This window comes from Scomber scombrus, chromosome 22, assembly GCF_963691925.1.
Source record: "Scomber scombrus chromosome 22, fScoSco1.1, whole genome shotgun sequence".
Classification (NCBI taxonomy): domain Eukaryota; kingdom Metazoa; phylum Chordata; class Actinopteri; order Scombriformes; family Scombridae; genus Scomber; species Scomber scombrus.
Genome location: NC_084991.1, coordinates 14,406,025 through 14,422,953, shown reverse-complemented (window position 1 = coordinate 14,422,953; position 16,929 = coordinate 14,406,025). Strand labels below are relative to the sequence as shown.

General features: G+C 38.9%; 1 protein-coding gene across 2 annotated transcripts; it reads left to right on the top strand.

The window, feature by feature from the left end:
* The first annotated feature begins 6,389 nt into the window (after positions 1–6,389).
* On the top strand, positions 6,390–15,725 carry syt10 (synaptotagmin X). 2 transcript variants are annotated; one of them, XM_062443832.1, is made up of 7 exons: positions 6,390–6,579; positions 7,350–7,743; positions 10,267–10,828; positions 13,128–13,248; positions 13,548–13,719; positions 14,064–14,193; positions 15,654–15,725. In XM_062443832.1, the coding sequence occupies exons 1-7, from the start codon at positions 6,393–6,395 to the stop codon at positions 15,723–15,725; spliced, it is 1,638 nt and encodes a 545-aa protein (XP_062299816.1). In that variant the 5' UTR covers positions 6,390–6,392. The 2 variants fall into 2 exon arrangements, with proteins under 2 accessions (XP_062299816.1, XP_062299815.1); XM_062443831.1 differs by having other exon boundaries at positions 6,393–6,594.
* Positions 15,726–16,929: the final 1,204 nt, after the last annotated feature.

Sequence of the window (16,929 nt, the reverse complement as noted above, 5' to 3'; positions counted from 1 at the left end):
ACAATGTGTAAACAAGCTAACATTCAAACCCCTTTGTTTGTTTGTAAAATGGAAAATAATCACTCATTGCACAGCTTGCATGACAAATTTGAACCAGTTAGTCCTTTAACTGTGATGAATGTGAGACACTTTGGGTAATAATTTCACTCGTCACCTTCTCCTAAATATCAGCTTATTACCTGCAGGTTTGTCACAATCTTGTACAATGTATTCTGTGTCATTCTTCTTTTTTAGCACCACTTCTCTTGATTTCTTAAATAATAATAAAGCTGAGTTATTCCTATTGTTCTATCCAAGGATAATTGGATCAAGGATTGGAGTCACAGATCATGGATCACATCATGGATAACTACTGATGCGCAAACCATGATACAGTGTTTTACAAATGTGTGTAGTATATATTTTTTCTTTCTTTCTGCCCCATTTTCTTAAAATATTAAAATCTTAGTGGATGTTATGTATCACAGTGGACATCACATCTGTATCAGTTTTTGTCAAACTTACATTATCAATGTGAAATGTTGCAGCTTAGAACTGAAACAGCCCTGAATTACTGCGAAACAATAATGTGACATGAATGCAACATTGAATGCAGACTTGAAGTTAACCATGTACCAATTGGTTTGTGGACTGCCATTTTGAAGCCTTGAGTTCGCATTTTGACCATCACCATCTTTGATTTTTGGAGCCAGAAGTGACCATATTTGGACGAAAGTTAGCTGCTAACTTGGTTAACACGGTACATTTGAGGCCTATGGTTGACTGTGATCATGCTGATGCTTATTTGTACTTACTAGAAAAACTAAACAACCAACAAGACTTTTTTTTAAGCAACCAAAATGTTATTTCATGAACTGAAAACACACTGAAGTCGCAGCAAGTATGCTTATACTCTGTGAATCTGGGGCTACACCATTGTGATGTTAAGTAATCAACATTGTCGCTGTGGTAGGCTAGCGGCTTGTCCATTACAAGTGAACATCATGCTGTATTGAAGAAGACTTGAAACTAGTGAGACCATAAACTCATTACAAAAGTGTTTACTGTGGTAATAAATCAAGTGAGAAGTGGGGTCATTTTCTCATAGACTTCCATACAATCAGATTTATTTTTGCAACTAGTGGAGTAGCCCCCTGCTGGTCATTACAAATTATGCAGGTTTAGGTCACTTTCAATTTGGCTTCACTTTTTAGACCAGGAGCTAGCCGCTTCTTACGAAGAGGAAATTAAAACATCAAACAAATTTAGTGAGCACCCTGGCATCTTTGAGTATATATTCGTCACTTTTCCAATGAGAAATGCAACTTGGAGGCATTAAACATTCACAATTGGAAGAAAATAAAAAAATATCCAAAGCATTGAGTAAATTCAATATTTTCATGTTCCTATTTCCACTATTGCTTCAGACTGTTCCTTCAATTATTTTGTATTTAAACAGTTCAGTGTCCTCTAATTTCATAAATATATTGAGCATGGAGGCAGCACTCTCTTGGGTGTAAACATAAGAAATTAATGCCTGTCATGTTGCCGAGGCTTTTAAATCTGCCAAATGGCACTCAAATGCAGCAAATACCAGCAACAGCGGCTTCAAGTGTTGTCAGAATAATTAACACAAAACAGTCTTTTTAGGAATGTGCAGCAGGGGCCGACGGGGTGTCATTAAACTGTTGAGTAACAAATTGATCCAGCCTCACACACCCTGCGTTTGTGGCTGAGACAGGGCAGCAAGTCAAGACAAATTTAAACCTGCTACAAACTGATTATCACACTCCACACATACAAAGACACGTGTGCAGCTCTTGAGAGATAGTGTAGTGTAGTAGTGTCTTTCTGTGACTTTTTTTGCTTTCACAAACTGTGTGCTTGACATTCACAGACGACTGTCTCTCCTCCCCAAGTTGTGCTGATGCACTCAGAACTCTGATGATGTTCTCAATGTCTCCAAAATAATCAATTACGGCTGTAATTTCAGAATTGTCTGGCTGTGTTTTGTTTTAGGCAGCGGCACAGCGTGTTGGAAGCCTTCCATGTTACCGCTCATGAATGTTAATGACGAAATCATTCTTCACACGCAGGCTCCCTTAATGTCAGCAGATGTAACAGACCATGTTCTTGAAGCATGTCTGTCGCCACAAGGCTCCTTCACTGCCTGCTTTGAAATTTCATGATAACAACATAATGCTGAAGGTGACAAACAATTTACTAAATCTGATGTAAAGATAATTTGTTAGTGCCACAAGTTTCCTACTGACGGCAAAACACTTGTCGTAAATGGCTTTTCTCGTCGTATTATCTCTGCTTGATATAAATTAAAGAAACTGACCTTGTGTGAGTAAATAAACTGAACATTGTATCCTCTGTCAGAGATATGAACACTTTCACACTGCCGTCTTGGTGGCCACTCCACTGACATTTACCGTGACATTTGACATTCTCGAGCTCTGTCCTCCTTCGACCCAACAGAAACAAACACAACCGAAGTTTAGCGATAGAGATACAACCTTTTCATGGACTGTTTTACTCACAAATTACACAAACCTCTCTATTGGCATTGGATGTTAAAGATTGGGTGTGTATTCTGTTGGGATTGAAAGCATGTTTCTCAAACCTTAACAATCGCATATTACATGCAAATTCAGGTGTTTCCTGTCACATTTTCAACATAAAGAGAATACAAAATTGGGGTTGTTGAAGTTTTACATTTGAATGTTGTACAACAATTTCAGACACAATTGTAAATCAGTCCTGATAGGATAACTGCAAATTCACATCACAAAGGGGCACAGTAGGTGTTCAAAATTTTTGCCTCATTCTTTATGCTTCGGAGTTTAATGAGAATACCAACGGGGCAACACAATGTGTGTTTATGAGTTAGCATTAACATAATCACACACTAACCTTTCATCATCTAGCGTTCCCTCCTACCAATTAGTAACCTATAACTTCCATTAAAATGCATTTTAAAGTGGAGTTGATTTTTACAGCAGGCTCGGCTTCAGCACAAATGCTCTTTATTTCTTTCCACAATGCTACCCTACACATAAACAGAGGACATTAAGTCAGAGACAGAGGCACTCTTGCAGACAGTTTACTGACAATCAGTATGTACTGTTGTCTAGGAGATGGACCCTTTTGATTCACGTCCCTCATGTCAGGAGATTTGAGGTTGGGAATAAACCACTATGGGAAATAAAACACTCTGGAGGCTAGAGATGAACCAATTGTGTTAAACACACAAAAGCAGGAGATAAAAGGTTGATGTAACATTTGGCATAGAGTCATGTATGAATATTGAAGTTATCTATTACTGGAAGCTGCCAAAAGAGGCTTGCAAGCAGATGAGCATGTTTTAATTGATTCGTAAATAGCATCTTCCAAATAAATGGTTACATTACAATATGCAATGCCAAACAGCTGGCTCTATGCATACATTTGTTTATATCAGTTGCATGATAGTGAATTAAGTCTGCAGAGCCAACTCCAATTCAGTGCAGCAGTTGATTATTTTGCCCTTTTATTGGTTAATTCCCAGTTCTGGAGGTCTGCCAAACAGCTTTCTGGGTTTGGCATCATGACTTGAGACAGTATTGGGCACATCACTCATCAGGGAGGACCTGCAATTTTTTTCATTGGTGTAGCGCCCCTTCATAAAGTGGCTTTTTGGAACGGACCGAGTACTTGGCCTCCAAAAAGGCGCTTTGCATATAAAAATTAATACCACTGATGTGAGGTTTGAATGAGTATATCCACCAACAACACGAAAGAAACTAACATGCTACAGATATTTAGTACTGTAACGTATAATGCTAGCTACATTTAAAACAATATAAATAACAGTTAGCTTTTGAAAATATGGGCATTCATCATATTGAGCTCTTAGATCGTTTATTTTCGGTGGCGTCTGTTCGGATCAAACCTGCAGTGGGGAACTTTTACATATAAATGAACGTCCGTAACATTCATGTCCTTGCCATACAAGCTCACACAATGCTAATAAAGCCTATCACCGCCAGATAAATCTCTCTGTATTTCACAGGTAACAGAGTTTTAAAATCTGGTGTCAGATTTGACATTCCCACGCTGGCTGGATAAATGCATGCTGTAGCCAGCAGGTTAGCTTATGATAGTGAAACAAGTAATTTTGCAGGATTCTGTGACGATCAAAACAATTTATCCCCTGTTTTACAGCCACAGCAGTGTCTACAGAGTAGGCTACGCTGGAGCCTATGACATAAACATGCGTTGAGTGTTTTTGTAATTACTCTCACTGCCAGATAGGGGAGACAAAAGTCCCACACTGCAAGTTTAAACCACTCATGGTGGAACTAAAAGAAAATTTAGGGCAGTCACCAAAGTCATTAGGATTCAACCTCTGCACATGATAATCCAATCATGGTGGACATATTGAAATGGTGGACTGACCAACACTGTTTTCCCTATAGAGCCTAAAAATATATAATATAAAAAACCTTTTCTATCAAATGTCTTTCTTCCATACTATATATTGTTAGACGTAGCACTTCAAAATATGAAGCGAGTCATGTTAAATGAGTCCAAGGGAGATGAAAGCAAAACTGCAGAAGGAAGTTCTCCAAGTATCCTTTTGAAAAATACATTTTGAAAGTAACATATACGTAAATCACTTTATATGCATGGAAAAACCAACCATGGAATTTCTATTTGTCCTTTCAAAAAGCTCTAAATGCTCTTTTTGTCTTAAAAAAAAAAAGTGTTCAGTATACAAACAGGTCAAGCATAGGAGCATGAATATCAACCAGTTCTTGCAAAGATACAGACACCGTTGTGGATATACTGTTGTGACAATCTCAATTATCACATGGGGACATTGTGGCTGTATTGTGAAAAAGAAGGGGGGGTTCTTTCCTGTTCTGCTTCATTTCCACTCTTGACGTATTTTCTTCAAAAGAGGCAGTAACCATGGAACCAAAATTCAGAACCACCTTCAGCTGTATTTGTCACTCTTTCATTGCAGCTGTTGTTATTCTCTCTTTTGCCAGTTTCCCCTGGCTACAGGTGTATGCCCACCCCCTACCACTGGCATAGAGTGTAAGGTAAGTAATAGAAATAACCAGTGAATATAGGCTGGGTAAGGATTGTGCTGCTGCAGTGGAAGCAACAATGTCAACTTCACGGTGACAATAGATCCATGAACGTCAACTTTTAAAAAAAACTTTCTCTCATCCAGCTTTCCTCATTTTTAAAAGTTACCCAAATTAACTGAATATGCAGCCGATTTGCTATGCAACTAAAATTGCAACAGGTTATCTCAGAGAGATAAGTTACGATTTTCATATAAATAATTAGTCCTTCAGATATACAACTGTCCTTGACTTTTAATTAAAACAGCTGTTCAACCTGCTAATTTGCTATATTTTTAAATTTATTGCAGAGTTGTACTGAAGATCACTTTTTCAGGTTTACAGCACAACTGCCACAAAATGGCACATTTCAATAAAACATTCAACCGTCCCTGACTCCCCAGACTACATACTGTAACTATTTAAACTGAATAAGTAATGTATAACATACTGTATATGCATTAAATTAATTACAAAACATAGATTTTTAAAAGTGTGCACATATGTGTTTAATATATGTGACATGTTAAGAGCATGTCACATATGAGCATACAAATACATAAAAAATATCACATATGGCAATATTACATATGCCTACTTTATATGTAGACAACCTGTATAACCTGTGTGCATTTAAGAAGCGGTTTGTAACTTTTCTTATGACACCTGTTACAACCTGCCAGTGCATCATGGACAAGGAACAGGAGGAACAGTACTGCAGCTGTACTCACGTGGCTCCACGTGGCGGACCAAATGTTCTAACGCTGATCCCTTTTTTTCTTCTTTTTAAATCAAAGTCAGTCGGATTTACAGGTGGGGATGCAAAAGTAAGGTTTTATTAAGTATTTAGAAAAATCGACTTATATACCCCATCTATCCATCTTCTTCAATGCATTCTTCGGGGTCACAGGGGACTAAAACCTGTTGGTGGTACTTTGAAGGAATGGAGCGTGCAAACCAGCATGTGTTGCACTGAAGGCGGGGACACAGACAGGTCGCCTGTGCCTCACGGGATACTCTGTAGTCATTACTAGAAAAAAAAGTAATCGTTACCACCACCAATCAACCAGCAGGACTCACTCTCTCTAGCTCACTCACCCTCAAAGTGGTGCGCATCGCTATTGGTCGCAGTAAGGGTTGGACTCCAGCGCCCAGCCGCCTGTTATTCAAAGGCAGGGAGCGCGTCTGGCCACTCGCTTCTCGTTGCGCGCTGGATATGGATCAGGACGCAGCTCGCCTCCTTACTGTCTCCCGCGGACAGGCTGCACTCTGCGGCGCATAAAAGGTGCCCAAATGAACCACCGTCCTCCCGGCTCCTCCGGCGTCCAATGGCTTAACAGGAGAGACATGAGTGTCCGGACAGAGGACACCATCACCTTGTGCCAAAGGGCTCTCCAAATCATTACGGAACTTTGTCTTACGGGGCACGTAGACCGGGAGAAATGTTCGGATATATTTCCCCTGGATAGCAACATACCAGGTAAAGGTCACGCAGGTAAATAGAATAAAGTCATTATTTTCTTTCCCTTATTCCTTTAATTAGTCACCTTTCCCCTTTCCCCTGAAATCGAGTAGTTGCTGCGTTTGAAAAAATGTGAAAAAACTTCAGTTCTGAGTTTTTAAAAAACTTTATTTCATTTTTTTGTTGAATGTCTTTTAGCGTGTTTAACAGCTATGAAAGTGTTTCTCCTGTTACCTGTTACGCATCCTGCTGCAGCTCAGTCCAGACTGAAGAAATAGCAACAGGTGGAAACAACAGAGGTGGCCATACTGAGGAGAAGATTTGTCTTCATTTCTCTCATCTGTCTTCCACTTTCCACATTTTGGACATTCATTTAAGACCAATTTGTTTAACCAGGGTTTTTTTTTTTTTTTTTTTTTTAAGCTGCGTTTATGAAGCTTCCTTCCTTTACTATTACAGAGTAAACTTTGTATTTAAAAATCTGTCACAATGGGACATGACAGGAGCAGATGGGGGCTCCAAATTATTTTTCCTCTTCAGGCAGTGAGCATGTAATTTTCTTGATGCTGTGGCTCCATGACTGAAGTTCTCTATGACTTTATATTGTCCTGCTTTATCAAACAGGTGCATATGCTGCCCCCTCTTTCTTACAGCTTGCTTTCTCTCTTTTTTTCTCTTTCTCCCTTGCATGTTTGTCTGTCGTATTTGTCCCTCGCTTGCTTCTCCTTTCCTTTTTATGTGTTTCCTTCTCTGTCTTCCTTTATGGTTCTCTCCATGGTTACATGTAGACATCTCTATTAGTCTCCTTGCTGTGGTCGTGGGTTTCTGTGGCCTCGCCCTGTTGGTAGTCTCTCTCTTTGTCTTTTGGAAGCTGTGCTGGCCCATTTGGAGGAGCAAGGCTCTCTCAGCCCACACCGAAAATGGCCTGCATGTCGGTTTCCCTGAGGCGCCTCCACCCAACTCCCCGCCGGTTAATGAGTGTAAAGTGGCAGAGGTGGAAAAGAAGTACCCACCAGAAGTGAAGGTGAATGGACGGAGCTCTGTCAAGCTCCTGGAGGCGGCCATGAAGATCAGCCAGACGTCTCCAGACATCCCTGCCGAGGTCCAGACAGCCCTGAGGGAGAAGCTCAGCCAGCAGGCTAAAATCCAGAGGCAGACCACCGAGCCAACCTCCTCCTCCAGGTACTCTGTATGAACCCAGTGCAGTCACATAACCGCCCCCTCCCCCAGTCTGCCCCTGAAAACATAATAACTGTTCATACACATGTATCTGTTTTTTACAACTACAGTTGAATGGTAGAATTTTTGTCCTGACAGTTCGTGACAGTGTGTGGCCACTGTCCTCGAGGTAGTTTGGCACATGTCATGCAGAGCATCGAGGACTGGCCGGCGACCTTGAAACGCTGTTGCACATGTTGAATTGTGTGTCTCTTGCTCTAACTGGCCAGAGAAAAAAAAAAAAGAAGAAAAAAAAAACCTCCTGTAGGCCCATCAGCTAGGGCCATGGCATGTCTCTTTGCTTCAGTTAAAACCCTATAATCACTTCTATGTGTGAGTGAAGCTGCCATGGTAACGGCGGGAAGCAACCCTAGTAATTAAACAATCAGCTCTTGCTTCTCTTTGTTTTCCAGGACTGTGTTTAAAGTAGAAGGTCCATAATTAGAATTGCTGTGGGGTGGGAGCTGTCACGGTGGAAGGTTGGTTTCTAGCGAGACGCACCAGGCAGCTGCGCTCAGTTTCTCGGAGGGAGCTGCTATTGAAACTTGCTTTGATTTGTCTTTTAGCTCATTAATTATATTATATTGAGGTCTCCATGCATTGAACACCCACCAAAGATGTAGTAAAGCCAGGTTAAAGATTACAACGCCTACTTTCTCAATCCTTCCACCTACTCCTTGACAGTGATTCACAATTTTGTACTGATTATTTTCTTTTTGAATGAAAAAAAGCCAAAAACACCTACAACATGAAATGAAGTCTTAGCTCAAGTCCAAATACTATTTTAGAACCGATATTGTTGTGAGAGGTATGTCAGCTTAATGAAGTTACAACAACAAACGAGGTAGATATAACAACCAGACATTTTCAACCAAAGTCTGTCTATTGCTGTGTTCGTCTTGTGTCTGAGGTTTATTAATGTTTAGTTGCAGGAAATGTAAGTTTTTCTAATGTGTTTCCTAATGAGCCAAAACGCATAGTCGGGCTAAACGTAACCATTATTTGTATTATCCATGAATCTATCTCAATTACTTGTTTGGTGAATAACAAATAAAAAAGTCCAATGTCCTAGAGACCAATATGACATCTTTAAGTGGCTTTTAGGACCAACCAACAGCCCAAAACCTAAAGATGTTCAATTTACTAAAAATGTAAAACAAGGCAAAACTACAACTTCTCACATTTGAGAAGCTGGAAACCAGAAAATATTTGTTTTGTTTTTTTGCTTCAATATATTGTAATAAATGATTAATCGATTACCAAAAGAGTTGAGTAAGTACTCTTTTATGAACTCTTCATATCATCTAATATTTAGTGTTTTTTTTTAAAATATTGTAAGTAGGTTTTTGGAAAATTGCAAAGAAAGTTCATGGAGGACAAGATAGAGGAAGATGTCACTGAACCAACATTTCCTCATAGGTCAACGTCAACGAAGTAATAAAAACAGGCTGATTAAAATAAGGCTTTTATCTCTGGTGTGTGTAATGGCTTAAAGATAATTAAAAGTTGATATCACACAGCTTATAGTTATTGCTATTGTCATTTGAATTAGTATTCAATGTGTTTTCTTATGTGTTTTAGTAGTATTTCAGACAGTTTTTCTTTTTTACTTGGCTCTAGACAACACTTAGCTTTCTATGCTGCTTGCAATACTTGAGTGTAGTATTTAATTTCCAGCTGTGCTTCCTGCACCATATCATTTGTGCCATGGCTGACAGATCTCTGTGATTGTCTTATTGTCAGAAAGGAGGAAGGCTAGTTGCTAGGTGACAAGATTGGCGAGTCAAACACAGCCATGGTTTTCTCCAAAAGATATCAACTTCACAGAAGTTTGTGTAGAAGGATACATCTGAATGCTGGAGATGTATTGTCAATGTCCAAAACCACAGTCAATGCTGACATAAATCTTTTCAAATGAAAAATAGTCTGACTTGTAGTTTTACAGCCTGCTACTTTGAGAGTGGAACCAAAATGTGAAAAACAGTGAGTTAGATTTGAAGTCCTTATGTTGTTCATAACATTAAAGTTGTTTTGATTTTAAACCAATTATACATTAAATGGATACAAGATTGTTGGTTCAATTAATATGAACATTTTAAGCTATCATTTTGTTGCCACATATTTTTCATGATATGCATTGAGTGTATTGAAAGCGACAGTATGCTTCTAAGAGTAATTCCTGGCAAGTGTCATTTTGTCCTGTAGGGGGCACTGCAGCCCATTTGGATTGCTAATTTGGCTGTTTGTATTAAAAGTATTTTTTCTACACACCTCTACACTAGATTCTTATGCCTCTGTAGAACATTTTGAGCTACTCTACCAGACTAATATGTCAAAACATGTTCCATGAGCACACTTTATTATGCATCATGCTTTTTAGATGTACCCCTCTCCTGACAAACCATTAGCACCCCCCATAACAAAGCCACTCATGCATAACACCGACACTTGAGACATTTACCAGATGCCCTCTACCCTTTTCAACAGGCACAATTCATTCCGGCGCCACCTGCCTCGTCAGATGAATGTCACCAGCATTGACTTCAGCATGGACACAGTTCCCCTTCGACAGTCTTCTACAGTAAGCATTGGAAGAATAAAACCCGAACTCTACAAACAGAAGTCTGTGGACTCAGAGGACGAGGCCAAAGAACCTGTTGAGACTTGCGGAAAGCTCAGCTTCTCACTGCAGTATGACTACGAGGAGCAAGCGTTAGTGGTGAGAATCCTCAAGGCCTTGGACCTGCCTGCCAAAGACTTCACAGGCACCTCTGACCCATATGTGAAGATCTACCTGCTGCCTGAGAGGAAGAAGAAGTACCAGACGCGTGTCCACCGCAAGAATTTGAACCCCATGTTTGATGAGACCTTCTGTTTCCCCGTGGCGTACGATGAGATTTGCAACCGTAAGCTGCACTTCAGCGTCTACGACTTTGACCGCTTCACCAGCCATGATATGATTGGCGAGGTGGTGGTGGACAACCTCTTTGAACTCTCTGATCTTTCCAGGGAGGCAGTGGTGTGGAAGGATATTCAGGCAGCAACTACGGTGAGTTGGGGTTCACACCAGCACACTTCCAAAATCCTCAAAAATGTATGAATATTGTTGTGTTTTTGTATGAGAGCAATGTTGCACCAGAGTTCAGTAACTGAGGAAAAACTGTTGAATGGAAACTACTGCTTTTAGAAAGGCCATTGTGAGAAATATCGCAATGAATCACTTCTGAGAGCCTGAATTCATCAACATGGCTTCTCAAAAGTGGCAGGTGGAACACATTGCATAATGCAAATGCTTTGGGAAATGCATTTCATCAGCCAAACTCCCACACACGTATTTTTCCAGAAACTGCTGGTTACTCTACAGACGTAAATATAGCAACAGGGAATAAAATTACCCAATCGTCAGATATATAAATTGTTTTATTTGGTAGCAGCAATGTGCTCTTAGTATTTACACAAACACATACATTTATCACGTAATGTAGATTATATGTCTTCATGTGAACTCTTTTCTGAAAAGGACATGGTGATATAGAGCACAATGCAGTTTACACCTACATTAACACTTATCACAGTTTACTCAAGGGCCTCAACTTGATTCATGGTTTATTTCAATGTGAGAAACACTGAGCCATTGTCTTCAGGATCATATTAGCTTCTCCAGACTAAATTAGTAAAAGAATCATTATTATTGTTTTTTTTATTGCCTTCTGATGAGAAATGTTGCTTTTTATATTATGCTGTTTTCTTAAAGGCACTCGTAATTGGGAGTGTCAACGTTGATTTGTTTATCTGCATGTTTAAACAAGATAATGCATTGTTGTGGTTGACAGCATCAATTGTGTTTACCTCTTCACCTCGTTGGGCTTCTGACATGCACATTGATGCTTTCTGGTTATTGTGGAAAACAAGGTCACATTCTGCTGTATTTTCTATACTCAGTACATACATTTCTAAACACTTTCTTGCAAGAGTTATATGACCATGATGTCCAGGCCCCATTGTTACTTTCAACAGATTTCAAATTTGGTTGAAAGTTTCACAAAACAAGCGTTGAACAAGAGTTTTTTCATTCCGATCCAATTCTAGCTGGAGATTTATGATTTTTTAACAGATTTTGTGTTATTGTAACATTGTGATATTTGACACAACCATTTTCTCAAGAACGACTTACTTCAAGTGTGAATTCAACAGGCAGTATGAACCACACACAGCTGCTTTCATGTCATGATTAGGTCAGTTCTTATTATAATAAATAAGCAATTAACCTGCGAAATTGGGAAATGACATTGTGCATCAGGCAACCTTTGTATATGACTATGTAAACAATATGTTCATGGCAATGATAAGAAAGGTGAGGCTCCTTTTGGTTGCTTTTGGTTTTAAACTCTCAAATAGCAAAACTAAAGCGTTGGAAGATTCAACATTTTGTAAAAGTGCATGGTCTCTGCTTTGTCAAGTCAATTATAACAGTATTACTCAAAAGCACTCAAATTATTTGGCAGAGTATCATTTGGCAGTCGAAATTAAATACAGTCTATCCTTATATTGGTCTGGGTAGTCTTCTTTGATGGTTTTTACATCTTATCCTCAACATGCAGGCCATATATTAAATTGTAAACCTCCTACTGCATAGATACTACCTGAGGGAAGCATTTTTAGTTTTTAAAACTCTGTGGACTAAAACGTAAGATTAAGTGTTGGATGCATTCAGAGCTCCAGGGTTTTAAAAATGTTTATGTGTGTGTGCTTTTATTAAGGCACATGCAGTGTTGCAAACTATAATTTGCTGCGGTGCAGATTTCAGCTACATAACTACTGAAAACACATTATGATAGATCTTTCCAGGCTGTCAGTTTCTCTACATTCTAACTCCCCATGTTGGTCCAATGACTAGATAACATAGCAGTTTAACTTCAACTCAGCTGAGTAGCTGGCATGTTTTTTTTTTCCAGCAAAATTGTCTCTGGAGTATCACCTCCTGAGTAGGATTGTATACAAGTGACAAGCAAATTGCACACAAGGCAGTCACATATTAATGCTTCCTAGTTTTAATCATCTCTAAGAGTTATGTGTTAACATTTGTCAAACTGGCTTGCAGGCTTGCAAAGAAAGCCGCAACTTCTACCTAATAAAAAACTAGTGGCTATAATGCATTGAAGGATATTAATAACACAACAACCTGCCAAGCCATGCCAATTAAATGGTCCTTTCCAGCTGACAAAACACAACCCTCCTTTAATTACTAACCTGTTTAGTCCTCTGCTTTGACATTTTGATGCAACGTAATATGGTAAAAGTTATTCCAAATGGACAAAATGTATTCTATTGTCCCCTTTCCCCTCCAGGAAAGTGTTGACCTGGGAGAGATCATGTACTCGTTGTGCTACCTCCCCACAGCAGGGAGAATGACCCTAACAGTCATCAAATGCAGAAACCTCAAAGCCATGGACATCACAGGCTCTTCAGGTAACCTTGACAGCAAATAAGATGCGGCTCACATCAAAAGCACAAACTGGGCCATGAATCAAAACTTAGTGGAGACCAGACAGCAGGTGACCACTTAGAATGGAAATGGGGAGAAGAGCCATAGGGAGGCAAGCGACACCAAATTATTAAAAGTGTCACCTTCTCTCAGAATAAGATGATACGCAACAGTGCTAATATTTTTAAATAAGTCAGTAGAGCTTTTGCACAACCCATTTATCTAATTTCACTATGCACAAATGACCAGATTTTTGAAATGACCGTGAACATATGTCTCCCAGATCCATATGTGAAGGTTTACCTGATATGTGAAGGACGGAGGTTAAAGAAGCGAAAAACCACCACCAAGAAAAGCACACTTAATCCAGTGTATAACGAGGCCATCATCTTCGACATCCCTCCTGAAAACGTGGAACAAGTCAGTCTGAGCATCATGGTGATGGATTATGATCGGTGAGTTAAGCAGTCATTACATTATGTACTCTTTATTAACTGGTATGTGCCATAAATAAAAGTCAACAGGAAATGATTGGGGAGGCTGAATTAACAAAATCATGAGTGCACCAAAAGCTCTCCAAAACAGAGATTGATAATCAGAACTAATTAGAGTGCTTTTAGAAGGCATGCGATAAGCTCAGTTAACTTTTGTTTAGTTAGACTCAGTGTACTCCACAGATTGTTTTTGAGACATTAATTACATCTCAAAATGGTAAAATTTCCATTCCAAGTTATGCTTTTGTGTCCGTTCCAGGATTACTAGAAGCATTAACATTGTATATGTGTTTTATGACTAACAGGGTCGGACACAATGAGGTGATTGGTGTGTGTCACGCTGGGCCAGACGCTGAGGGTCTGGGACGAGATCACTGGAATGAAATGTTGGCTTACCCACGGAAGCCCATCACACACTGGCACGCTCTGGGAGAGGTATTATACTAGACTCTGTTTCGCTTTTTCTTAAAGAGGTCACATTTACTGAGCTTTCTAGAAGCTTCTAAATGTGAAAACGTCCAGGACAGATGCTGTTGGGTGCAGGGTTAAATGTCACAATGGTTAATGTGTTTGAATGGGACCCAAGCTCTGTCTACATGAGCCTTCATGTCCTGTCATGTCTTTGAAGACGACATTATTTTTGTATTTTGGCTTGCTTTTAAAAGAACAAAACAAAATCCAGTGATGTATCTGTATTTATGCAAAATCAAGGTGTAAATCAAATAGTTAAAACATCATTTGTCAGTACAAGCATTTGCTTATTTTTACAGCTCAGTTATGAAATATGCTGGCCAATCTGCAACATAATAAGATGTTTTGATATTTTTTCCTAGTTTTGAAGGGACATTCTAAGAATATATTAGCCATCTTAACAAAAGTCAGATGATAAATAAAATCTACTAAAAATTAACCTCTATGCATTCAATACAGAGGCATCAAATGTGTTTTGTGGAGGGAAACAGCTAGCTTAGCTTTGTTAAAGGTGCTTTCCAACAACTCCAAAACCGTCTCACTTAAATTATGCACACAATTAAAGAGAGACATACAGTTGTTCAATGAGCAATGAGATGTCTCCAGATAGAGAAGTTTGCAGTTTTGCATGCTTCTGCAAGTCTGAACAAAATCCAACTGACTCTTGGATGTATTGGTGACTCGTTTGCAAGCTATCAAGATACAATGTGCAAATAAGTAATAAAATTAATAATACTAAAATATCTTTTGACAAAGGCTAACTGTTTTACTTCAGTTAATGTAACTTCATATTTTACATGTTATAAATGTTTCTTTTTCTTTTGTCAAACCCAATCCTCACCTGATGCATAGGAAAATACAGGTGATTACTCATTTTCAGTGGTAAAACAACTGTTTATACTTTGAGAAAACTGTGATCATAGGCAAAACATACCCTGTTTACTAGTTGTCCAAACCCATCATCAACCTTTGAGATAGAAAAAGTCTGACTTGGAGTATTATTGGTAATAGTACTTAGTAATAATAGTATTATGGTTTTGTCATTTTGGGGGCGATAGGTGCTGTGGGAACATATCGGTGAATGACAACCATCACACACACTCTTGCTTGTGATTTTGATAGTGTCATGTGTGAGGACTTGAGGCAGAAGCTGTGTATTACATTGGTTATTTGCCACTGCTCCTGACGTATTTATATATTATTAAAGTGCAACTGTTACATCAAGAACCCGCTAAAGACCCCTCTACTTAAACTTGGATCTGACCATGCGAGATGGTGTAAGCTGCTCTGACCGACCTGGGTCGAAGTAACCTTTTTACCAATGATCACAGTACGTCCTGAGGACTAGAGACATACCTGCTATTACCAAAAATGGACAGTAAACTCCTATAATGTCTCACATTTTGTGATATTTTACCTTGCAGTGGCCTGGAAGAGCAGCAAGCTTTGAGAGTCAAGGTTCTTGTCCTTCGCCCAAACCTCCACAGACACCCTGATGACCACAGGTAGATTGATGACATCGCCTCTGTAAGAAAACAGACTTTTTTTTTAGAGTGGCTCAGAAGTTGTGTTGCCTATGAGTCTCTTGTGAGCATGTTGTGTGAAAATGAAATTCATTCATGTTTCTTACATTTTCATAAAAACAAGCTTGTATTGAAATTGTTTGTATTCATTCGATTTGAACTAGAGTTCAAGTGCTCTACAGAGCTGGCTATGCAGCAGACACTGTCATTCAAGTTCAAGGGTTTGTTTGTCATATATATATATATAGTTATATATATGCTTTGAAATGATCAGAAATGCTTTATTTACCAAACATTTACACAGACCACATGAATGGTAAGCCTCACTGCAAGAAATCCTAAGAGATTCACTTGCAGCAGTATCAACCTTTTCAATACTTTGAATATTTCTCTGGCCCAAGAACTCTTTAGTGATTCACCATTTTACCTTGAAATGGCACAAAGGGCTATGCTGCTCCATGGCATATAAACATTTTAATTTATTATTTGTTTTGCCTTTATTTGAGGGTCAGTGTGGTAAGACGGGCAACGGGGCGAGAGAGGGTGGTGTTACATTCAAGGTTATCCCTCAGCCGTAAATTTTTGTATGGTATGCACCTTAACCATTAGGCCACCAGGGCAGCCTGTATGAAAACATTTGCTTAAAAGTCAATAGATCCAGTCAGTTCAATGATCCAGGTTTTATTGTAGAATGCAGGTAACATTTCTACAAGGGCTGGGTTAATGTCTCAGAAAATTCATCAGTCATAACTGTCACAGACATGTAAGCCAGCCATTACCCTGCCACTCTTACCTGCAGATATTACATAAGAGATTTAGAGAAATTGTAGCGGATTCATGTAGCAGACATATGTACAGAAAGAAAAACACTCAAATCAAAGTGTTTTTAAAATAATTTAACAATAAATCTGTTTCCAAACACCTGGCTGAACCCTGCAAAACTTTAAACATAACAATATCTTATTCATATTTAAAAGCATCAGATCGATTTCAGCACATTATTGCAAAGCAGCACATATAAATTAGACTATCCCTCTTATTATCCCTGTCATGTAAATATAATTAGACTGTTTACTCTGCAAATGTCAATCATGTTGAAACTAAATAGTGAACGAATGCTCATAAACAGTGACACACTGGTTGATGGTTTAGTTCTACTGTATGAATTGGTTGTAAA